Raw genomic sequence first — 25,838 nt, 5'->3', positions numbered from 1 at the left:
TTTATTTATTTTTTAACCCTTTAATTTTCAATGGGGGAAAAGGGGGTGATTTGTACTTTTAGTTTTTTTTTGTTTTTTTTTAAATTTTTTAAAACTTTATTTTTTTTTATTTTACTAGTCCCCCTAGGGGGCTGTAGCGATCAGCAATCCGATCGCTCTTATCTATCTGCTGATCACAGCTATACAGCTGTAAATAGCAGATTCAGTCACTTCCTGTTTCTCTCTGCTCCCGGCCGAGGGAAAATGAAAGTGAAACTTCATAGCTGCAGGCGTCATCACATGACCCTGTGCTACGATGGCAACCACCGAAAGTCACGTGACCATGCACGTGACTTCCGGTGGGGGCGGCGGTAAGTAAAAATCATGGCCGCGCGCATATAGATCTCGCTGCCAGACTTTGGCAGCGAGATTTAAGGGGTTAAATGTTGTGAGTGGAAGCGATTCCACTCGCAACATGCAGGCACACATGTCAGCTGTTGAAAACAGCTGAGATGTGTGCAGACCGCCGCCTGCCCTCGGCAGGGGGCGGGGCTTAACGAGACACACTCCATGACGGATATATCCGTCTATGGTGGTGAAGGGGTTAAATCAACAGTACACATGAAAATAAAAAAACTTTGTAATAATCTTATCAGGGAAATCTGCTTCTTTCTCTGCCAGAACTGTTCAATCTTTATCAAAATTCTCCATTCTGAGGTAAAATCTGTATTCAGTGACGAGTTTCCCATTACTGAGATAGGAGATGGCGGCTGGAGCTGATGAGATTCTACGTAAATAAAAGAAGAGGAAGGAGAAGCTCTGCATCTAGCTCCTACCTCTAGCTCCTCCCTCCACCTCTAGCTCCTCTCTCTGCATCTAGCTCCTACCTCTAGCTCCACCCTCCACCTCTAGCTCCTCCCTCTACCTTCCCTCTCTGCCTCTAGCTCCTCCCTCCTCCAGTCTACATAGAATTGTATCCATAGCAACCACCATCTCCTATCGCAGTAATTGGAAAGTCTTCACTTAATACAGATCTTACCCCAGAATTTATTAAATAAAAAGTTAAAAGAACTGTTAGGCTTTAAGCAACACATGTTATACAACTAGCCTTTAAAAGGAAATCTGTCAGCCATTTCAACCCTGCAAAACTGCTGAGGGATAAATAGAAAGACTGCCTAAACACTCCTGTGTGCCCCTTGTGTGGTCCCTCGCTCTGATCTGCTCCTTGGCCTTGTACTGAGCGCTCCACAACCTGTCTCCAAAGCTGAAGTGATGGCAGTAATATCCAACCAGGAGCCTTTTAGAGCTATCACTCAAGAACAGCTGGGGTGAGGGGGGGTAAGAGGTGTACTTACTACAAGGGGCACTTGCTACAAAAACGGGGGCGCTCACTACACACACACACACACACACACACACACACACACACACACACACCGGAGGGCGCTCACCACACACCCACACACACCGGAGGGCGCTCACTACACACACACACACACACACACCGGAGGGTGCTCACTACACACACACACACACCGGAGGGTGCTCACTACACACACACACACACACACACACCGGAGGGCGCTCACTACACACACACACACAAATACACCGGAGGGCGCTCACTACACACACACACACACACACACCGGAGGGCGCTCACTACACACACACACAAATACACCGGAGGGCGCTCACTACACACACACACACACACACCGGAGGGCGCTCACTACACACACACACACACACACACACACACACACACCGGAGGGCGCTCACTACACACACACACACACACCGGAGGGCGCTCACTACACACACACACACACACACACACACACCGGAGGGCGCTCACTACACACACACACACACACACCGGAGGGCGCTCACTACACACACACACACACACACACACACACACACCGGAGGGTGCTCACTACACACACACACACACACCGGAGGGTGCTCACTACACACACACACACACCGGAGGGCGCTCACTACACACACACACACACACACCGGAGGGCGCTCACTACACACACACAAATACACCGGAGGGCGCTCACTACACACACACACACGCACCGGAGGGCGCTCACTACACACACACACACACACACACACCGGAGGGCGCTCACTACACACACACACACACACCGGAGGGCGCTCACTACACACACACACACCGGAGGGCGCTCACCACACACACACACACACACACACACACACACACACCGGAGGGCGCTCACTACACACACACACACACACACACACCGGAGGGCGCTCACTACACACACACACCGGAGGGCGCTCACTACACACACACACACACACACACACACACACACCGGAGGGTGCTCACTACACACACACACACACCGGAGGGCGCTCACTACACACACACACACACACCGGAGGGCGCTCACTACACACACACACACACACACCGGAGGGCGCTCACTACACACACACACACACACACCGGAGGGCGCTCACTACACACAAACACACACACCGGAGGGCGCTCACTACACACACACAGTGGAGGGCGCTCACTACACACACACACACACACACACACACAACGGAGGGCGCTCACTACACACACACACACCGGAGGGTGCTCACTACACACACACCGGAGGGCGCTCACTACACACACACACACACACACACACACACACACACACCGGAGGGCGCTCACTACACACACACACAGCGGAGGGCGCTCACTACACACACACACACACACACCGGAGGGCGCTCACTACACACACACACACACACACCGGAGGGCACTCACTACACACACACCGGAGGGCGCTCACTACACACACACCGGAGGGCGCTCACTACACACACACACGCACGCACACCGGAGGGCGCTCACCCCACACACACACACACACACACACACACACACACCGGAGGGCGCTCACTACACACACACACACACACACCGGAGGGCGCTCACCCCACACACACACACACACACACACACACACACCGGAGGGCGCTCACTACACACAAACACACACACCGGAGGGCGCTCACTACACACACACAGCGGAGGGCGCTCACTACACACACACACACACACACACCGGAGGGCGCTCACTACACACACACACACCGGAGGGCGCTCACTACACACACACACACACCGGAGGGCGCTCACTACACACACACAGCGGAGGGCGCTCACTACACACACACACACACCGGAGGGCGCTCACTACACACACACACACACACACACCGGAGGGTGCTCACTACACACACACCGGAGGGCGCTCACTACACACACACACACACACACCGGAGGGCGCTCACTACACACACACACACAGCGGAGGGCGCTCACTACACACACACACACACACACACACACCGGAGGGCGCTCACTACACACACACACCGGAGGGCGCTCACTACACACACACACACCGGAGGGCGCTCACTACACACACACACACACACACACACACACCGGAGGGCACTCACTACACACACACCGGAGGGCGCTCACTACACACACACACGCACGCACACCGGAGGGCGCTCACCCCACACACACACACACACACACACCGGAGGGCGCTCACTACACACACACACACACACACCGGAGGGCGCTCACCCCACACACACACACACACACACACCGGAGGGCGCTCACCACACCACACACACACACACACACACACCGGAGGGCGCTCACTACACACACACAAATACACCGGAGGGTGCTCACTACACACACACACACACGCACCGGAGGGCGCTCACTACACACACACACACACACACACCGGAGGGCGCTCACTACACACACACACACACACACACCGGAGGGCGCTCACCACACACACACACACACACACACACACCGGAGTGCGCTCACTACACACACACACACACACACCGGAGGGCGCTCACTGCACACACACACACACACACACCGGAGGGCGCTCACTACACACACACACACACACACACACACCGGAGGGCGCTCACCACACACACACGCACACACACACACACACACACACCGGAGGGAGCTCGCTACACACACACACACACACACACCGGAGGGCGCTCACTACACACACACCGGAGGGCGCTCACTACACACACACACCGGAGGGCGCTCACTACACACACACCGGAGGGCGCTCACTACACACACACCGGAGGGCGCTCACTACACACACACACACACACACACCGGAGGGCACTCACTACACACACACACACACACACACACACACACACACACCGGAGGGCGCTCACTACACACACACACACACACCGGAAGGCGCTCACTACACACACACACACACCGGAGGGCGCTCACTACACACACACACACACACACACACACACACACCGGAGGGCGCTCACTACACACACACACACACACACCGGAGGGCGCTCACCACACACACACACACACACACACACACACCGGAGTGCGCTCACTACACACACACACACACACACACACCGGAGGGCGCTCACTACACACACACACACACACACACACACACACACCGGAGGGCGCTCACTACACACACACACACACCGGAGGGCGCTCACCACACACACACACACACACACACACACACCGGAGTGCGCTCACTACACACACACACACACACACACACCGGAGGGCGCTCACTGCACACACACACACACACACACCGGAGGGCGCTCACTACACACACACACACACACACCGGAGGGCGCTCACCACACACACACGCACACACACACACACACACACACACACCGGAGGGAGCTCGCTACACACACACACACACACACACACCGGAGGGCGCTCACTACACACACACCGGAGGGCGCTCACTACACACACACACCGGAGGGCGCTCACTACACACACACCGGAGGGCGCTCACTACACACACACCGGAGGGCGCTCACTACACACACACACACCGGAGGGCACTCACTACACACACACACACACACACACACACACACACACACACACACACACACACCGGAGGGCGCTCACTACACACACACACACACACCGGAAGGCGCTCACTACACACACACACACACCGGAGGGCGCTCACTACACACACACACACACACACACACCGGAGGGCGCTCACTACACACACACACACCGGAGGGCGCTCACTACACACACACCGGAGGGCACTCACTACACACACACACCGGAGGGCGCTCACCACACACACACACCGGAGGGCGCTCACTACACACACACACTGGAGGGCACTCACCACACACACACACACACACACCAGAGGGCACTCACTAGACACACACCTGGCTGCAAAATAAAATTTATTTTAACAGTTATGCTGCAACTACAATGTTGCCCACCGGTATGTTTGGGCTGACTTACAGTTCCCTTGTCCCTGCTCACAGTTTTCCAGATTCAAGAAGGGATCTCATACACATATAACTGGAGTTTGGTAACAGATGGATGGCCGATCGATTAGTAGTTGTCTGTACGTCTTCATGATGCCACTAAAAATATACATGTTCTTTATGCCATTTTCAGGTTGGGGTAGATTTGGTGCAATCTGCACCTCCTGCTTCAACTTTTTAGTGTCATCCTTCAGATGTCCATTATTGGAAAGTGCATCTGTCCGGTGGCAGATGCACAATAATGTAAATGCCGTTATGAAGTCCTTTTGAAACTAATGCCTGTAGTAGTTAAATAAAAGTGCCACACTTTGGAGATTTGTAGCCCATGATGCTGCGTTTTCTTCACTCAAGATGTTTGGTAAATGTAATGTCGTCTGCTCCTTCATGTGTATCAATAAGCTGAGGCTGGTGAACAGAGGAGCCTTTGACTTCGCGCCATCCTGAAGAGCTAACATAGGCTCCAGGCGTTCCCGTGCTGACCTCTGTGCGGACATATGCTGGTCTTAACCTTAGAGTGACGGCCGCAGCAGATCTGAAGTATGCCCTTCGCTACAAGTGTATTTTTAACATATTTTAAAGATGGTGACTGATAAGAATAAACTATTGGATAATGAGCTACAACAATCACAGTGCAGAGCCGACAGCTATATGTAGAACAGCTGCTTCCTGCCCATGGCACAAAGGGGAACATGTCAGTAGGCGACAAGGTATAGAGCAACCACAACAACCGAGAAGTTACAAACATATGAGCAGAAAGTATGGAGGAACATGAAGAGGCAGAGGTCAAGATGCAAGCAGGGGTGTGCGGCCGGGGTTATAGGATATCACTCTACAACACGTAGAAATTCAGGTTCCACCATTGGCTGCCATGCTTCACATAAAGTGATTCTGTATAGTCAAACCTTCATTAAGGCTGTGTGCGCACATTGCATTTTTGATGCCGATTTTGACACAAATCTGCATGTCTATCTTTATGCCAGCAAAGTCAATGAGACTTCTGAGTGCTGTGCACACGTTGCTTAGTTTTTCCTTGCAGATTTGGTGCAGAAAATAATCTGTAGCATGTTAACTGGTGGTGCGTTTTTTATCCCTTCCACCCACTGAATTAAGAAAAACGTATGGCACAAAAACGCATGAGTTTTTTGGCGCGTTTTTCTACCAGAAGGTGCAGATTTGATGCAGAAAATTTCTGCACCAAATCTGCAATGGGGAGATGGCCCAAAAATTTTAGGTCTGCAACTATCCCTCTAATTTACTAAAAACTCGGGACACTTGTGGCTCGTGGGCCCATGATGTGTGGCTCTCAGCTAGGTACATTTGCACCACGTCTTGCAAACAGCTATGAAGAACAGGTCACCAGATGGTGACAATTGTGAATAGACCCACACAGAAGAGCAGATCTGGATATGGGTAGGAACCCCTGGATATTGGTGTACTGCCTCGGTGTAGTGTTTTCTATGGAAAAGCTTTGTCTGTCATTATACTGGTAATGGGGGCTCTAGGTGGGAACAAAATGTTGCTCGCAACCCTCTCTGAGAGCCAAATGTAGCTCTCACGGTCAGAAAAGTTGGGGACCACTGTCCTAAGGGCTACCATTAGAGACGTAGTACATCTGATTTATACCTTTTGTATATAACTATAAAAACACCCTCCACATAACATATGCAATATATACCTGTTACACTAAGCACTTACGCTCATATAGCCAATATATACCTGCTACACTAAGCAAATACACTCGTATATCCAATGTATATCTGCTGCAGTAAGCACATACGCTTATATATCCAATATGTACCTGCTACACTAAGCACATACGCTCATATATCCAATATATACCTGCTGCACGAAGCACATACGCTCATATATCCAATATATACCTGCTGCACTAAGCACATACGCTCATATATACAATATGTACCTGCTATACTAAGCACATACGCTCATACACTGTGTGCAGAATTTATAGGCAAATTAGTATTTTGATCACATGATACTTTTTATACATGTTGTCCTACTCCAAGCTGTTTAGGCTTGAGAGCCAACTGCCAATTAAGTAAATCAGGTGATGTGCATCTCTGTAATGAGGAGGGGTGCGGTGTAATGACATCAACACCCTATATAAAGTGTGCTTAATTATTAGGCAACTTCCTTTCCTTTGACAAAATGGGTCAGAAGAGAGATTTGACGGGCTCTGAAAAGTCCAAAATTGTGAGCTGTCTTGCAGAGGGATGCAACAGTCTTGAAATTGCCAAACTTGTGAAGCGTGATCACTGAACAATCAAGCGTTTCATGGCAAATAGCCAACAGGGTCGCAAGAAGCGTGTTGGGCAAAAAAGGTGCAAAATAACTGCCCATGAATTGAGAAAAATCAAGTGTGAAGCTGCCAAGATGCCATTTGCCACCAGTTTGGCCATATTTCAGAGCTGCAATGTTACTGGAGTATCAAAAAGCACAAGGTGTGCCATACTTAGGGACATGGCCAAGGTAAAAAAGGCTAAAAAACGACCACCTTTGAACAAGATACATAAGATAAAACGTCAAGACTGGGCCAAGAAATACCTTAAGACTAATTTTTCAAAGGTTTTATGGACTGATGAAATGAGAGTGACTCTTGATGGGCAGATGGATGGGCCAGAGGCTGGATCAGTAAAGGGCAGAGAGCTCCACTCCCACTCAGACGCCAGCAAGGTGGAGGTGGGTACTGGTATGGGCTGGGATCATCAAAGATGAACTTGTGGGACCTCTTCGGGTTGCGGATGGAGTGAAGCTCAACTCCCAGACCTACTGCCAGTTTCTGGAAGACAACTTCTTCAAGCAGTGATACAGGAAGAAGTCGGTATCATTCAAGAAAAACATAATTTTCATGCAGGAGAATGCTCCAATCACATGCATCCAACTACTCCACAGCGTGGCTGGCCAGTAAAGGTCTAAAAGATGAAAAAATAATGACATGGCCCCCTTGTTCACCTGATCTGAACCCCATAGAGAACCTGTGGTCCCTATATAAATGTAAGATCTACAGGGAGGGAAAACAGTACACCTCTCGGACCAGTGTCTGGAGGCTGTGCTGCACGCAATGTTGATAGTAAACAGATCAAGCAACTGACAGAATCTATGGATGGTAGGCTGCTGAGTGTCATCATAAAGAAAGGTGGCTATATTAGTCACTAATTTTTTGGGGGTTTTGTTTTTACATGTCAGAAATGTTTATTTCTAAATTTTGTACAGTTATATTGGTTTACCTGGTTAAAATAAACAAGTGAGATGGGAATATATTTGATTTTTATTAAGTTGCCTAATAATTCTGCACAGTAATAGTTACCTGCACAAACAGATATCCTCCTGAGATAGCCAAATGTAAAAAAAAAAACCCACTCCTACTTCCAAAAATATTAAGCTCTGATATTTATGAGTCTTTTGGGTTGATTGAGAACATAGTTGTTGATCAATAATAAAAAAATCATTAAAATACAACTTGCCTAATAATTCTGCACACGGTGTATATCCAATATATACCTGCTGCATACATTTCCTATCCAGTCACTTATCCCTTGTTGAGTCTTTGTTCACAGCATATACTTACACATACGTGATAGCATCTTTATACAGCGAGCCTCTCATAACACACTGCGCAGGCGCCGATATACCGTATCACTTCTTGTATCGAGCTTCCATGGCAACATAGACACGATCGCGTCTTTACAAGGTACGCCGTGGACATTCAATGTGCATGCTCCAAAGTGACTCTGCACTTCCGGCCATGTGACACACCCCGCGGTCTTTTTAAACCGCGATCCCAATAGCCCTGCACTAACACAGCTCAGCAGCTATGGTGCGGGAGAGACAGCGCTACTACTGCAACAGATAATTACATACAATTAGTTTTTCCTGAGCTACTATGTCCTATCTAGCCAGTTAAGCACTTCTTTAATAATATTCTGTACTGGTGCCCCTCCACTATATTCACATCTATAGGAGATATCTGTAGGAATTTACTGTAGGATGTGAACATCTATTGATCAGAGTTGTGCGCTGTGTGTGTTTCTATTTCTTTCCCCGTTACATTAATTACGCTGCATTTGCTTTCATGAATTATGCATAACTGTTTGGAAATGTCACCTGATGACGCTTTTAGCTATTAATGAATTTTGCTGAAATAATCTTGTATACAATTATGTCTACATCTCTGTAATTCTTATAGATTCTTTATGTTTTTTTCTTTATTTTCAGCGACTTAGTGACCAAGACCAGTATGGTGGAAACGTTATAACTAGAGTTGAGCCAGTACCTAACTATTCGTACTCGGTATACTCCTAACGAATACTTCTGCTACTTCTGTCTAGCTGAATGGCAGGCGGGGTCCTGATTGATACTCTCTGCCCACTGCCAGTGATTGACAGGTCTCTGCCAGCATACATATACAAGGATAGCCCTGTCACTCATTGGCAGCAGTAGTGGAGAAGCCGCCAGGGAACCGCCTCTGCAACTCACTAGTAGAACTGTCAATCTTCAGGACCATACATCCTCTCGTCCCCATGCAGGCGGGACCCCGGAGCGCAGGCGGGACCCCGGAGCGCAGGCGGGACCCCGGAGCGCAGGCGGGACCCCGGAGCGCAGGAGGGACCCCGGAGCGCAGGAGGGACCCCGGAGCGCAGGAGGGACCCCGGAGCGCAGGAGGGACCCCGGAGCGCAGGAGGGACCCAAGAGCGCAGGAGGGACCCAAGAGCGCAGGAGGGACCCAAGAGCGCAGGAGGGACCCAAGAGCGCAGGAGGGACTCGGGAGCGCAGGAGGGACCCGGGAGCGCAGGAGGGACCCAGGAGCAAGGGCTCCTGAATATACAATATGAGAACAACCCCTTTAATTGTCGTCTTTTAAACCTATACATATATGAATATAAATACTTCTGATATCGTGCCGAAAACTTGACCTGGAACTGACTGATATATTAAAAGAACTTTCTGATCTATTTCACTCATGGTTTATGTCTGACCTGAGCAGCGCCTGGAAGTAAGTATCTATACGGTCTTTCTATCAACAGGAAACACATTGCCTTTCCAGGGAACGCTTGCATGTAAGCTAATAATATGTAGCCTGCAGCGCTCTCCTAGCAGTGAAGTGCTGTTTACCAGATGCTCACCGCTATCCCGCTGCTCTTTTCTTAGTCCCGAGCTGCGGGCTTAGCACAGCTTCTTCCCATCACTGCTTACATTTGAAGACTAATTTATGGCGGCTTGTTAGGTGCTTCCTTTTGTCTTCCACCCCTCCAATAATTACAGAAAATCTGTGTAAACTTAATGTGCCTATAACCTACAATTATTTATTACCACTGAAAAGAATTTTCGTTTTACTGGACACCAATCATTCACTTTTTCCAGTGTAACTCAGTCTATTAGATTGAGAACGCAGGCTCCAAATGTGTAAACTAAGATGTTACAGTACCAACAAATGGCTTGTAGTGCTGTCAACTGAAGTGTGGTGATACACCCATCAAGCTCCATCTTCCCCAGTTTCTAGCGCTACCCCGCTCCTCTTCTGAGTAAGGTGACTTGTATTCCGACTCTCTGGTTCACACGGGGCTCAGTGTGTGAGAAGGGAGTCGCTTTTACTGTGGAAGTCTATGGTGCCTCATTTTGACACTCCATAGACTTATAATGTAAAAGTGACTTCCATTTCACAAATAGAGAATTGGAAAAAAAAGTCATATAGGACTCAGAAGAGGAGCGGGGCAGGGCTGGAAACAGGAGAAGTCAGTGATCAGTGAGTATGTGGTCACACTTACACTACATTTACGCAGTTTTAGGTAATAAAAACTCACTTCATGGCAGGGTTTCTGTATTATAAAAATTGTTACCCTTTTTGTGTATTTATTTGACTCTTCACTTTCTATTGCTGAAGTTATGAAAGAATAGAAGTCTTTTCCTCCAAGAGATATCAACGTCCTTCATCTGCTCGGCCATCCCCATGAACTGCAGACAGGTATTCTAACCACAACTTTTACACCAGGATCAATAAAGTTGGAATATTTCAATTGAAATGAATATAAAAGTCAGAGAAAATAAAAAAAAAATGCAAATAACTCATAAGACTTTTGGGCCAATACTGCAAATGTCCTGCCTGCCTGTCTATCACACTCTTCTTTTATGTAGTTCAGCCCCCAGACATCATACTGAATGTTAGATTTCACCCGGCTCGCTCTCTGTGCCATGGTGCCACATCACAGCATCACATAGGCACCAGAGCCAATATTAAGGCCACCCACACCTTTGGCAGCTGCTCATCTCCTTTGAGAACAAAAGCATTGTACCCATAAAAAACATCTGCCATCACGGCTCGATTGAGGGTCACTCAAATAGATTTGTTGGTTGTCTAGTCCCAAAATAAGAAAAACAGCTGATGGTGATGAGATGTGCATGGCTCGCCTGAAGGGCTTCTTGTGCATTAGGAGGTGGGCTGCACTGATGTAGAGGTGTTGGCTGTTGAATGCAAGGACAAGTCCACAATTAGCAGGTATCAGGGCCGGTTTTATATAAAGTGGGGGCACTGGGCAAAAATTAAAAGTGGGGCCCCTTAAATGCTGAAAAATTGCACCATCACACAAGATGCCCAATACATGATTCTGCCATACAGCATCATGTTATTGGCAGCACATAACGTGTTTACACTGAGCAATGTGCTGCCGAGGATGATGGTTTTGCACTGACGCAATTTGCACTGACGCAAAACTGATGCAATCATCTGATGATGCTCGTTCACATGCACCCGTGGACTGCGCCCTAACACACATGCACCCGCGGGGTGGGCGCTTACACACACGTACCTGGGGGCTGCGCGCTACATACATGCACTCGCAGGCGGGGCACTGTACACACGCACACGCGGGCTGGGCGCTACATACACACACACATACCCGCGGGGCTGGGCGCCACAAACACGCACGCACCCGCGGGCTGAACGCCACACACAGGCACACACCTGCGGGCTGGGCGCCACACACACGCAATCACCCGCGGGCTAGGCGCTACACACACACACACCTGCGGGCTGAGAGCTACACAGATAAATCCACACTATAGGGCAGATACCAGGCTCCCTTCTCTTCAGTATCTCCAGATTCCTGGGACTAGCATTATCAGTCCTTTTTCTTACCTGTAAAAGCCAGGGGCCCTTTATCAGATAGGAGCCCGGGCAATTCTTCAGCTTCCCTTGCCTCCTATTCACACACCCAAATATTGGCCCTATTACACACTGATCCTAATCTATAGAATAGCATGCATACATGATCCCTGCCAATCTGGCACAGGTACTGGGACCAAAAAACCCTTTTACCATTGCCTACTGGGAGTAAAGATAGTTTAATTTCCTCAACTCAATAGTTTCCTAAATAAACTATAATCTATAAATAAGACCAAAAGTATAGAACCTTAGAGGTTAAAATGTCATCTTCTCTGTTGTGTGTTACAGGAGCTGTCTAATCATCAGTACCTATGGTACAAGTCAAATTACTCCCTAGACCCACAATGGCTGGAAGGAGTTTGAATGTATATGTAAATGAAGCTAAGCTTTTATAGTAGATCTGAAGCCTCTGTCACTCCAGCTCTATTTCCTGCCCATTGCTGTCTCCTCTTCCTTGACTTACAGCCTTTAACCCCTTCAGCCCCGGGGCACTTTCCGTTTTTGCGTTTTTATTTTTTGCTCCCCTTCTTCCGAGAGCCGTACCTTTTTTATTTTTCCGTCAATCTTGCCATATGAGGGCTTGTTTTTTGCGGGACAAGTTGTACTTTTAAATGAAACCATAAGTTTTACCATATGGTGTACTGGAAAACAGCAGAAAAATTCCAAATGCAGAAAAATTGCAAAAAAAGTGTGATGGCACAATAGTTTTTGGGATGTTTTATTCACGGTGTTCACTATATGGTAAAACTGATGTGTGGGTATGATGCCTGAGGTCGGTGCGAGTTTGTAGACACCAAACATGTATAGGTTTACTTGTATCTAAGGGGTTAAAAAAATTCACAAGTTTGTCCAAAAAAAGTGGCGCACGTTTTGCGCCATTTTCCGAAACACGTAGCGTTCTCATTTTTTGGGATCTATGGCTCAGTGACTGCTTATTTTTTGCGTCTCGAGCTGACATTTCTAATGGTACCATTTTTGCGCAGATGCTACGTTTTGATCGCCTGTTATTGCATTTTGCGTACAACTTGCGGCGACCAAAAAACGTAATTTTGGCGTTTGGAATTTTTTTGCCACTACGCCGTTTACCAATCAGATTAATTGATTTTATATTTTGATAGATCGGGCATTTCTGAACACGGCGATACCAAATATGTGTATATATATATATAAATATATATATATATATATATATATATATATATATATATATATATATATATATATATATATATATATATATATATATATATATATATATATATATATATATATATATGTTTATATATAATTTATTTTTTAACCCTTTCATTTTCAATGGGGGGGAAAAGGGGGTGATTTGAACTTTTAGGTTTTTTGTTTTTGTTTTTAAAAACTTTGTTTGTACTTTTTTTTTTATTTTACTAGTCCCCCTAGGGGGCTATAGCGATCAGCAATCCGATCGCTATTATCTATCTGCTGATCACAGCTATACAGCTGTAAACAGCAGATACAGTCACTTTCTTTTTCCCTCTGCTCTCGGCCGAGGGAAAACGAAAGTGAAACATCATAGCTGCAGGCATCATCACATGACCCTGTGCTACGATGGCAACCACCGATAGTCACGTGATCACGCACGTGACTTCCGGTGGGGGCGGCGGTAAGTAAAAAACATGGCCGTGCGCATTTAGATCTTGCTGCCAGACTTTGGCAGCAAGATTTAAGGGGTTAATGGCCGCGGGTGGAAGCGATTCCACCCGCGGCTAGCAGGCACACATGTCAGCTGATGACAACAGCTGATATGTGTGCCGACCACCGCCGCCTGCCCGCGGGAGGGGGCGGGGCTTAACGGGACACGCTCCATGACGGATATATCCGTCCATGGTCGTGAAGGGGTTAAGCTGGGTGACTTAAGGGAAAGGAGGTGGAGATGGTTGGGGAATATTGCTGTAGTGACGGAGGCTTCAGATCTTCCGCCTTATTTGCATATCATCTCAAACACAGATTTCTCAGTGACAGAGGAATGTACTGGTCATGTAATGGTATTATTGGACTTGTCTTTGAAAGAGCTACATGTGTGTATAAATGCCTTGGGGGTGAAGTCCTGATGACAGATTACCTTTATATTTTCAACTTCAGCTAAAAACTGGAATATGAAACCTCAATCTGAAAATTGCTAAAACAGTTATAAATCGAGCTTTATATACCAAAATGGGAAAAATCTTACAACACTGAAGTTAAGCTTTAAAATACAGTTAAAAATCTTGCATAGACTAAAGCCTACCAGATTGTGACTCCACTCCATAGGTATGAGTGTGCGCTCACCTGAAGGCCGCAGCAGCCAACAGCGCTCAGTATAGACGCATTGTGTATCACCCGGTGCGGGATTCCTGCCTTAGCGGCTCTCAGTACTAGATCGCTGTGTGTTGTTGCCCTGGAAAGAAAAACACAATAAACAAACATTAAAAAATAGAATAATAGAATTTATAGAATAATAAATACAGAGCCAAGAAAAAAGTATTCATACCCCATGAACTTTTACACATTGTTTTACATTACACCCACAAACTTTAATGTATTTTATTGGGACTTTATGTGATATGCCAACACTAAGTAGCAAGTATTTGTGAAGTGTAAAGGAAATAATACATGGTTTTCTAATTTGTTAAAAAATATAAATATGAAAATTGGGATGTGCATTTGTATTAAGCCCCCTGTAGTCAGATACCACTAAATAAAATCCGTAGTGACTGTTCTGTGAAGGACTCACAGGTTTGAGTGAGAGCCTTAGGGATCAAACAGCATCATGAAAACAAAGGAGCACACCGGACTTGTCAGGGATAAAGTTATGGAAAAGATGAAAGCAGGGTTAGGTTGTAAAAATAAATAAATAAATAAAAAAAAATAGCCCAAGCTCTGAACATCTTATGGAGCACTGTTCAATCCATTATCCAAACATGACTTACAGCAAAGATGGAACTGCAGCTGTATATTGCCCAGGCCAAAAGACTACTACTACTCCAGCAGGATACAGCTAAACCCCCACCAAGTGGAGGCATCACAGGTGCAGGAGGAGCAAATCACACACACACTTCCAAACATGGAGGAGGCGATTGTTGGATGGTAGAACAGCACATTGATGGCTTGCATAGAGCGCTATTTACACTAGCAGACGCACAGTCACAAACCCGCAGACTATTAGGTGATGCCCATACTATTAGATCAGGCGGGCTGCCAAGCAGTACCCCAACTGCGCATTACATAGGGATAGGAACTCTAATAGCAAGGCCTAACAAAAAGGGGCCTGGCTGTATCCTGTACAAAAAAATCTGAAGTATTTTGTTAGTGTTATGGCCATAAGACAGAAGCCTACAACTCTCGTCACGGGAACCTCATGCTTGTATAGTATAGGGACCTACAAGCATGAGGTTCCCGTGACGAGAGTTGTAGGCTTCCGTTTTATGGCCATAACGCTAACAAAAAAACTCTTTTTGTACAGGATACAGCCAGGCCGTTTTTTGTTAGGCCTTGCTATTAGAGTTCCTGTCTCTATGTAGTATGCAGTTGGGGTACAGCTTGGCAGCCCGCCTGATCTAATAGTATGGGCGTCGCTTAATAGGCTGCGGGTTTGTGACTGTGCGTCTGCAAGTGTGAACAGTGCTCTATGCAAGCCATCAGTTTGCAGATTTACCATCCAGCAATCGCCTCCTCCATGTTTGGAAGCGTGTGTGTGATTGGCTCCCCCTGCACCTGTGATGCCTCCACTTAGTGGGGGTTAAGCTGTATCCTGCTGGAGTAGTAGTCTTTTGGCCTGGGCAATATACAGCTGTAGTTCCATCTTTGCTGTAAGTAATGATATTTATTCCTCTTTTTTGCTTTTTTACATTATCCAAACATGGAAGACGTTTGGCACACCTGCAATCCTACCAAGACATGGCAATCCACCTAAACTGACATTCCAAGCAAGGAGAGCACTAATTAGAGAAACAGCCAAGAGGAACTGCAGGAATCTACAGCTCAGGCAGGAGAATCTGTCCACAGGACAAATATTAGTTGTATACGCTACAAATCTGACCTTTATGACAGACTGGCAAGAGGAAAGCTATTTTTAAAAGCAAACCATAAGAAATCTAGTTTGCAATTTGCACAAAAGCCATGTAGGGAACACAGCTAGAATGTAGAAGAAGGTGCTCTTATCAGATGAGACCAAGTAGAACTTTTTAGGGTTAGTTATTAAAAATAGCCTAAGCTCTGAACGTTTCACAAGCACCGTTCAATCCATCATCAAAAAATGGCACAACTGCAAAGCTACCAAGACATGGCCGTCCACCTAAACTTACATCCGAAGCAAGGTAAGCATCAATTAGAGAAGCAGCCATGATCACTCTGGAGGAGCTGCAAAGATCTACAGCTCAGGTGGGAGAATCTGTCCACAGGACAACCATTAGTCGCATAATCCCCAAATTTGGTCTTAATGGAAGAGTGGCAAAAAGAAAGCCATTTTTGAAAGCAAGGCATAAATCCTGTTTGCAGTTTCTAAAAAGTCATGTATGGGACACAGCTATAATATGGAAGAAGGATCAGATCAGACCAAATATAACTTTTTGAGTTAAATGCATATCGCTATATATGGCAGAAAACCAACACTGCACATCACTCTGAAAACACCATCCCCACCGTCAAATATGGCGGTGGCAGCATCATGCTGTGGGGAGACTTTTTTCCAGCAGGGTAAGGGAAGCTGGTCAGAGTTTATGAGAAGGTGGATGATGCTAAATACAGAGCAATCCAGGAGGAAAAACATATTAGAGGCTGCAAAGAAGGGAATTTTGTTTACTTACCGTAAATTCCTTTTCTTCTAGCTCCAATTGGGAGACCCAGACAGTGGGTGTATAGCTACTGCCTCTGGAGGCCGCACAAAGAACTACACTTAAAAGTGTAAGGCCCCTCCCCTTCTGGCTATACACCCTCCCGTAGGAGTACAGATTCCTCAGTTTTAGTACCAAAGCAAGAAGGAGGAAAGCCAATAACAGTTTCAAAAACAAATTCAATCCGATAACTAGATCGGAGAACTTAAGAAACAACGTGAACAACATGTGCACCCGAAAAAACGAAACCCTAAAAACAGATAGGGCGGGTGCTGGGTCTCCCAATTGGAGCTAGAAGAAAAGGAATTTACGGTAAGTAAACAAAATTCCCTTCTTCTTTTTCGCTCCTAATTGGGAGACCCAGACAGTGGGACGTCCAAAAGCAGTCCCTGGGTGGGTAAAAAGATACCACATGAACGGGCTGTCATACAGCCTCTTCCTACAGGTGGGCCACCGCCGCCTGAAGGACCTGTCTACCTAGGCTGGCGTCTGCCGAAGCGTAGGTATGCACTTGATAGTGTTTGGTAAACGTGTGCAGACTCGACCAGGTAGCCGCCTGGCACACTTGCTGAGCCGTAGCCTGATGCCTCAACGCCCAGGACGCACCAACGGCTCTGGTAGAATGGGCCTTCAGTCCAGATGGAATCTGAAGCCCAGCAGAACGGTATGTGTGAAGAATTGGTTCCTTGATCCACCGCGCCAGGGTGGATTTGGAAGCTTGCGATCCCTTATGCTGACCAGCGACTAGGACAAAGAGCGCATCCGAACGGCGTAGAGGCGCCGTGCGAGAAATGTAAATCCTGAGTGCTCTCACCAGGTCCAACAGATGTAAACCCTTTTCAAATTGGTGAACTGGATGCGGACACAAAGATGGCAAAGTGATATCCTGATTGAGATGAAAGGAAGAAACCACCTTGGGAGAAAACTCTGGAATTGGACGCAGTACCACCTTGTCTTGGTGAAATACCAGGAAGGGAGATTTGCAAGATAACGCCGCCAGCTCGGACACTCTTCGAAGAGACGTGACCGCTACAAGAAAAACTACCTTTTGTGAAAGCCGAGAAAGGGGAACCTCTTTCAAAGGCTCGAAAGGCGGCTTTTGAAGAGCAAGGAGAACCTTGTTCAGATCCCAGGGTTCCAATGGCCGTCTGTAAGGAGGAACGATATGACAAACTCCTTGGAGAAACGTGCGTACTTTAGAAAGCTGTGCCAAGCGCTTCTGAAAGAATACGGATAACGCGGAGACTTGACCCTTAAGCGAGCTAAGGGACAAACCTTTTTCCAACCCAGACTGCAGGAAGGAAAGAAAAATTGGCAATGCAAATGGCCAGGGAGAAAACCCTTGAGCCAAGCACCACGCTAAGAATATCTTCCACGTCCTGTGATAGATCTTAGCTGAGGATGGTTTTCTAGCCTGTCTCATTGTGGCAACAACTCCCTGAGATAAACCTGAGGCCGCTAGGATCCAGGACTCAATGGCCACACAGTCAGGTTCAGGGCCGCAGAATTCAGATGGAAAAACGGCCCTTGAGACAGCAGATCTGGACGGTCTGGTAGTGCCCACGGTTGGCCTACCGTGAGATGCCACAGATCCGGGTACCACGACCTTCTTGGCCAATTTGGAGCGACGAGTATGGCTCGCTGGCAGTCGGACTTGATTTTCCGGAGAACTCTGGGTAACAATGCTAGAGGTGGGAACACATAGGGGAGTCGGAATTGCGACCAATCCTGAACCAAGGCGTCTGCCGCCAGCGCTCGGTGATCGTGAGACCGTGCCATGAAAACTGGGACCTTGTTGTTGTGCCGTGACGCCATCAGATCGACGTCCGGCGACCCCCAGCGGCAACAGATCTGTTGAAACACGTCCGGGTGAAGGGACCATTCTCCTGCGTCCATGCCCTGGCGACTGAGAAAGTCTGCTTCCCAGTTTTCCACGCCTGGGATGTGAACTGCAGATATGGTGGACGCTCTGCTTTCCACCCACGTCAAAATCCGCTGGACTTCTTGAAAAGCTTGGCGACTGCGTGTTCCCCCTTGGTGGTTGATGTACGCCACCGCCGTGGAATTGTCCGACTGAATCCGAATCTGCTTGCCTTCCAGCCATTGTTGGAAGGCTCGCAGGGCAAGGTAGATTGCTCTGATTTCCAGAACATTGATCTGCAAGGTGGACTCTTCCTGAGTCCACGTCCCCTGAGCCCTGTGGTGGAGAAACACCGCTCCCCACCCTGATAGGCTCGCATCTGTCGTGACCACTGCCCAGGACGGGGGAAGGAACGACTTTCCCTGTGACAATGAGTTGGGGAGAAGCCACCAACGTAGAGAATCCTTGACAGTCTGAGAGAGGGAGACAGTCCTGTCGAGGGACGTCGATTTCCCATCCCATTGGCGTAGAATGTCCCATTGTAGAGGGCGCAGATGAAACTGCGCGAACGGGACTGCCTCCATTGCTGCTACCATCTTTCCTAGGAAATGCATGAGGCGCCTCAGTGAGTGCGACTGGCTCTGAAGGAGAGATTGCACTCCGGTCCGTAGCGAGCACTGCTTGTCCAGTGGAAGCCTCACTATCGCTGATAGAGTATGAAACTCCATGCCAAGATAAGTCAGAGATTGGGTCGGGGTTAGATGAGACTTTGGAAAGTTGATAATCCACCCAAAAGTCTGGAGAGTGTCTAGCGCCACCTTCAGACTGTGTTGGCATGCTTCTTGAGAGGATGCCTTTATAAGCAGGTCGTCTAGGTACGGGATGACCGAGTGACCCTGCGAGTGCAGAACAGCTACTACTGCTGCCATGACTTTGGTGAAGACCCGGGGGGCTGTTGCCAGACCGAAGGGTAACGCTACGAACTGTAGGTGCTCGTCGTGTATGACGAAACGTAGGAAACGCTGATGCTCTGGTGCAATCGGCACGTGGAGATACGCAACTTTGATGTCTATTGATGCTAGAAAATCTCCCTGAGACATTGAGGCTATGACGGAGCGTAGGGATTCCATCCGGAACCTCCTGACTTTTACGTGTCTGTTGAGCAACTTCAGATCCAGGACGGGACGATACGATCCGTCCTTTTTTGGGACCACAAACAGATTGGAGTAAAAACCGTGACCCTGTTCCTGAAGAGGGACGGAGGTCACCACTCCTTCCGCCTTTAGAGCGGCCACCGCCTGCAACAGAGCATCGGCTCGGTCTGGTGGAGGAGAAGTTCTGAAGAAACGAGTTGGCGGACGAGAACCGAACTCTATCCTGTACCCGTGAGATAGAATATCTCTCACCCAACGGTCTTTGACATTTGCTAGGCAAATGTCGCCAAAGTGGGACAGCCTCCCACCGACCGCGGGTGTGGGCATCGGAGACCGCAAGTCAGGAGGACGTCGTTTTGGCAACGGTTCCTCCGGCTGGTCTTTTTGGGCGTGACTGAGACCTCCAAGAATTTGAACGTCTCTGGTCCTTTTGAGTCTTTTTTGACGAGGCGAATTGGGACCTGCCCTGTCCTCGAAAGGACCGATAACCAGACTGACCCCTCCTCTGTTGGGGCTTGTTTTGTCTGTGTTGCGGTAAGGAAGAGTCCTTACCCTTGGAGTGTTTGATGATTTCATCCAAACGCTCTCCAAACAATCGGTCACGAGAAAAAGGCAAATTGGTTAAGCACTTCTTGGAATGAGAATCTGCTTTCCAATGTCTCAACCACAGAGCCCTACGCAAAACAACTGAGTTGGCTGACGCCACTGCCGTCCGGCTTGTAGCGTCAAGAACAGCATTAATCGCGTACGACGCGAATGCCGCCATTTGCGAGGTCAATGGTGCTACCTGCGGGGCAAATGCACGTGTGACAGAGTCGACTCGCGCAAGCCCGGCCGTGATAGCTTGGAGTGCCCATACGGCCGCAAAAGAAGGCGCTAATGACGCTCCAATCGCTTCATAGATGGATTTCAGCCAGAGCTCCATCTGCCTGTCAGTGGCATCTTTAAGTGCCGCTCCATCTTCAACAGCAACCAAGGATCTGGCTGCAAGCCTGGAAATTGGAGGATCCACTTTTGGACACTGGGTCCAACCCTTGACCACTTCAGAGGGAAAAGGGTAGCGTGTATCTTTAAGTCGTTTAGGAAAACGCCTTTCAGGATAAGCGTGGGGTTTCTGGATTGCGTCTCTGAAGTCAGCGTGGTCCAGAAAAGTGCTTAATGTACGCTTAGGGTATCTGAAATGGATTCTCTCGTGCTGCGAAGCTGACTCCTCTACAGGAGGAGCTGGTGGGGAAATATTCAACATCTTATTGATGTTAAATATAAGATCATTAACTATTGCGTCACCATCTGGTGTATCTAGATTGAGAGCGGTCCCAGGATCAGAATCTTGATCAGTTAAATCCGCCTCATCACCCATAGATTCATCCCGCTGGGATCCAGACCATTGAGATGAATGTGAAGGCCCGTCATAACGAGCCCGCTTAGGCTGCCCGGGGCCATCGTCCGAGTCAGAGTCTTCACCCTGAGGTGTAGATGCCCGTCCCGGAGCTAGGAGCTGAGGGGGACCAGGGGGCAATACATGCACAGTGTCCGTGGTCTGAAGTACAGGCCTAGCTCGCAATGTGTCAAGAATTTGTGACATAGTGAGAGACATTCTGTCAGCAAAAGCTGCAAACTCAGTTCCTGTCACCTGGACAGCATTCACAGGTGGTACACCCTGGGACACGTCCAGCAGAGGTCCCGACTGTGCAAGCGCCGCAGGGGCCGAGCACTGCACACAATGGGGGTCCGTGGAGCCTGCCGGTAGAAAAGTCCCACATGCGGTGCAGGAAGCATACAATGTCTGTGCCTTGGCACCCTTGCGTTTTACGGGCGACATGCTGCTGGCTCTCTGCATGTGAGAGAGTCTATAGCCAAAGGGCGACCAGCGCTATGTAATACCAAGTATTTGTAGCAACAAAATACTAAGAATACTACGAGCACAAGAGGGGGTGAGCCCTGAGGGCTGCTTACCGCCCGCTGAACAGCGGGTAAGAGGCTGCTGAATGCCTTGTCTGGGTCTCCCCGGCTCCCCTCTGCAGCTCAGCGTGTCTGCAAGAATGGCTGCCGGCTACTGTGGAGAGGGGCGGTCCGTGGGAGTTCCCAAACAAAAGTGCGGGAACAGTGTCCCCTCTGTGCTGACTGTGAGGGCTGGAGTATGTAAAAACGACTCCAGCCCTCAGCGCTGATGCCCTGGCCAGCGTCCCGCCCCTCTCCTGACTGGCAGGTCTGTGGGCGGGAACGAACGCAAGCAGGCCGCAAAAGCCGGGGACTCGAGTTATCAGCGCGGCCGCCGTAAAAGCGCGGGCCGCGCTGAAGTCCCCGGCGCACCGCAAGTGCCAGCCGCGCCGCTGTTCGAGCGGCCGGCACGACCGAGTTCTGGACGTGGGCAGCGTCCCGCCCCTCTCCTGACTGGCAGGTGTGGGGGCGGGAACGAAAGGAAGCAGGCCGCAAAAGCCGGGGACTGTAGTTATCAGCGCGGCCGCCGTAAAAGCGCAGGCCGCGCTGAAGTCCCCGGCGCACTACAAGTGCCAGCCGCGCCGCAGTCCCAGCGGCCGGCGCGTCCTATTCCCATAAATGTGCCTGCTTCAGCAAGCTGAATGAGGCCATGGCACAGGCGCCGCAGCGCTGCTGTCCCCCGGCGCACTACAACACCCAGCATGCTGCGGTGTGAGCGCCAGATACACGGGGACACAGAGTACCTTGAGGATGCAGGGCCATGTCCCTGATGTACTCCGCTCCATCCAGCATCTTCTCCAGGGGCTGTAGATGGAGCACGGTCTCTGTGCCTGGAGACCGGTAAATCCCACTTCACCCAGAGCCCTGTAAAAAGGGATGGGGAAGGAATCAGCATGTGGGCTCCTGCCGCTGTACCCGCAATGGGTACCTCAACCTTACAAACACCTCCGACATAAGTGGGGTGAGAAGGGAGCATGCTGGGGACACTATATGTGTCCTCTTTTCTTCCATCCGACATAGTCAGCAGCTGCTGCTGACTAAAAACAATGGAGCTATGCGTGCGTGTCTGACCTCCTTGCGCACAAAGCTAAAACTGAGGAATCTGTACTCCTACGGGAGGGAGTATAGCCAGAAGGGGAGGGGCCTTACACTTTTAAGTGTAGTTCTTTGTGCGGCCTCCAGAGGCAGTAGCTATACACCCACTGTCTGGGTCTCCCAATTAGGAGCGAAAAAGAAAGACTTGAAACTGGGACAATAACCCTAAATATACTGCCACAGCTACAATTTAATGGTTTAGGTTAAAGCATATTCATGTTTGTGAATGGCCCAATCAAAGTTTAGACTAAAAGCCCATTTAGAATCTGTGGCAAGACATGAAAAATGCTGTTCAGACGTCTTCATCCAATCTCCCTGAGCTAGAGCTTGTGTGCAAAGAAGAATAAGGAAAAATTTCAGCCTGTAGATGTGCAAAGCTGATAGTGACATAGCCCAAAAAAACATGCAGAAGTAATTGCAGTGAAAGGGGGTCCTACAAAGTATTGGCTCAGAGGGGGAAATGTATATCACAATTTTCAGATTTATATGTTAAAAACTATTTAGAAAACTCCGTCAGCAGAAAAATAAAAAAGCTATAGCTCTCAGAATACAGTGATGCAAAAACATTTTTTTTCTATAAATTCTATAAATAGATGTGTGTAAAAGTGGCAAAAGAAAAAAAAAATGATATACATGTGGTATCGCTGTAATTATACTGACCCAAAGAATAAATCGGTCGTATTACTTTTACCAAACCGCGAATGATGAAAAACAAAACAAAACAAAACAAAAAAAAAACAAAACAATTACTGAATTGCAATTTCATGTTCATTATGCCTCCCAAAAATCCGAATAAAAACGATTCAAAAATGTGTTTGAAAATGGTACCAGTAAAAATCTCAACTCACCCTGCAAAAAACAAGCCCTCACATGACTCTGTTGGCAGAAACCTAGAGAAACTATAGAACTCAAAATATAGCAGAAGTCACAACCCAAAGAATAAAACCATCTAATTACTTACCGTATTTTTCGGACTGTAAGACGCACTTTTTTCCCGCCAAATGTTGGGGGAAAGTGGAGGGTGTGTCTTATAGTCTGAATGTACGGCTGCGGGGAATGAGGGTGCTGAGGTGGCGCAGGTCATCGGGGGCACGAGCAGGCTGTAGCAGCACCTGCCGTGACCACGTGGGCCCGCTCATTTAATATGCATGCCCATCATTCCGCCCATCATCTCTCAGCGCTGAAGCCGGCGCTGACAGGTGGGCGGAAGATGCGCGCACAGTAAACAGCCGGCCCGCATGATCACCCCTGGAAACTACAGCCAGGAGTGATCATGTGTGGCTGTATTCACTGCTCCCCGCGCATCATCATCAGTGTGGGGGGCAGTGAATCAGTACACTCACCGACCACAATCCATGCAGCATCGCTCGTTCTCCTGTTTGCCGGATGCGGCTGTGTGTGGAGACTAGCGGTGCGCGCAGTGATGACGTCATATTATGAGCAGAATGAGGGCATATAGCAGGATGGGGTATATAGCAGGATGCGGCCATATGCCAGAATGGGCTAAATAGCAAGATGCGGCCATATGCCAGAATGGGGTATATAGCAGGATGGGGCCATATGCCAGGAAGGGGTATATAGCAGGATGGGAGCTCATACCAGGATGAGGGACATACATACATACATATATATATACACACACACACACACACAGACACACACACACACACACACACACACACACACACACAGACACACACACACACACACACACACACACACAAGCATGGGAATCATATACAAGTTTGGAGGATCATTACCAGGATGGGGCACCTTAGTAGAGAATTTGGAGACATTACCCCCATAACAGTGTGTCATGATCACATTTTTTGTTTAAAAGTTTATTTTCCTATTTTCCGTCTCAAAACCAGGCTGCGTATTATGGTCTGGTGCGTCTTATAGTCCGAAAAATACGATATACCGCAAAGGAAACAAAAAATAAATAAAGTCAATTCTTGACCTTCTGTTGATTTACATATCCTTCCTCCCAAAGATTGCAGTATGTATAGATTATTTGTATCTATTTTTTAACTTTATATTTGATATCATTGTCTCTTATGTATACCACACACTTCATTCACACCCAGTAGGCTGTCTTTGATTATTTACCATTCCTCTGTCTATTTTAACCCCAGAATTGTCCATTTATTTCTGTATGTAGGCTATGTTTAAACGGAGTTCAGTAAGAATTTGAAATGCATAATAAAGCTACTAATCAATACTACAATAGCGTGAAATGAGTACTTTTCTAGCAGCAAAGGAGTCAACCAGATAATGTACATCTCCTTTTACTTCTTAAAGATTGCAGTAAGGTTTGGCTCACATTTATCCTGTGCTCTGCACTGAGTGTG

At 48.2% G+C, this 25,838-nt stretch overlaps 1 protein-coding gene across 1 annotated transcript in view; it reads right to left on the bottom strand.

Moving 5' to 3' along the window:
* The window catches only part of DPH5 (diphthamide biosynthesis 5), a 67,418-nt gene that overhangs the window by 21,706 nt on the left and 19,874 nt on the right, over positions 1-25,838 (bottom strand). Inside the window, exon 3 of the mRNA XM_075320977.1 lies at positions 14,894-15,002. Coding sequence (XP_075177092.1) covers positions 14,894-15,002 — 109 coding nt within the window. The remainder of the gene's footprint in view (positions 1-14,893; positions 15,003-25,838) is intronic.

Source organism: Anomaloglossus baeobatrachus, chromosome 8, assembly GCF_048569485.1.
Source record: "Anomaloglossus baeobatrachus isolate aAnoBae1 chromosome 8, aAnoBae1.hap1, whole genome shotgun sequence".
Classification (NCBI taxonomy): Eukaryota; Metazoa; Chordata; class Amphibia; order Anura; family Aromobatidae; genus Anomaloglossus; species Anomaloglossus baeobatrachus.
The sequence above is the reverse complement of the archived record's forward strand: the minus strand, read 5'-3'. Positions and strand labels throughout refer to the sequence as shown.